Raw genomic sequence first — 465 nt, forward strand, 5'->3', positions numbered from 1 at the left:
TGGGGGGTGCGGGGGACAGCATCCCCTTGAACAGGGACCCCTCTCAGGGTTACCCCTCCAAGCTGGGGGATCGCAGGCACCACCAGGCACCGACGGAAGAATGTTGCCTTGGTCTTGACCGGCCCCACGAGTTACCCCCAGGTGCTCGGCCCCCCGAGCCGGAGGGCGGGGACGTGAGTGGCAGAAACCCCCCGTCACCCAGGAGGGAAGCGCGACTGCTGTGCCCCCCGGGGTGGCAGTGCCGGCATGCGGCACAGAAGGCACAGACCCCATGTGCCCACGCAAGCACAGTCAGAGTGATCCCGTTGCGATTTATCCCTTTGCTCACTGCTCCCAAAACAAAGTCTCCACTCCTGCAGACCCTGGACTGACCCACCACTCCTGCAGACCCTGGACTGACCCACCACTCCTGCAGATCCTGGACTGACCCACCACTCCTGCAGATCCTGGATTTGCTCCCACAAC

The 465-nt window shown here is 64.1% G+C and overlaps 1 protein-coding gene across 1 annotated transcript in view; it reads left to right on the forward strand.

Annotated features, from left to right (window-relative positions):
• LOC104132905 (neuronal acetylcholine receptor subunit alpha-10) overlaps positions 1–465 on the forward strand; it is a gene marked incomplete at its 3' end in the record, with an annotated part of 13,011 nt that overhangs the window by 10,797 nt on the left and 1,749 nt on the right. The window contains exon 6 of the mRNA XM_035901658.1: positions 77–173. Within this exon, the coding sequence (XP_035757551.1) occupies positions 77–173 (97 nt within the window). The remainder of the gene's footprint in view (positions 1–76; positions 174–465) is intronic.

This window comes from Egretta garzetta, unplaced genomic scaffold (assembly GCF_000687185.1).
Source record: "Egretta garzetta isolate BGI_Z169 unplaced genomic scaffold, ASM68718v1 scaffold619, whole genome shotgun sequence".
Lineage (NCBI taxonomy): Eukaryota > Metazoa > Chordata > Aves > Pelecaniformes > Ardeidae > Egretta > Egretta garzetta.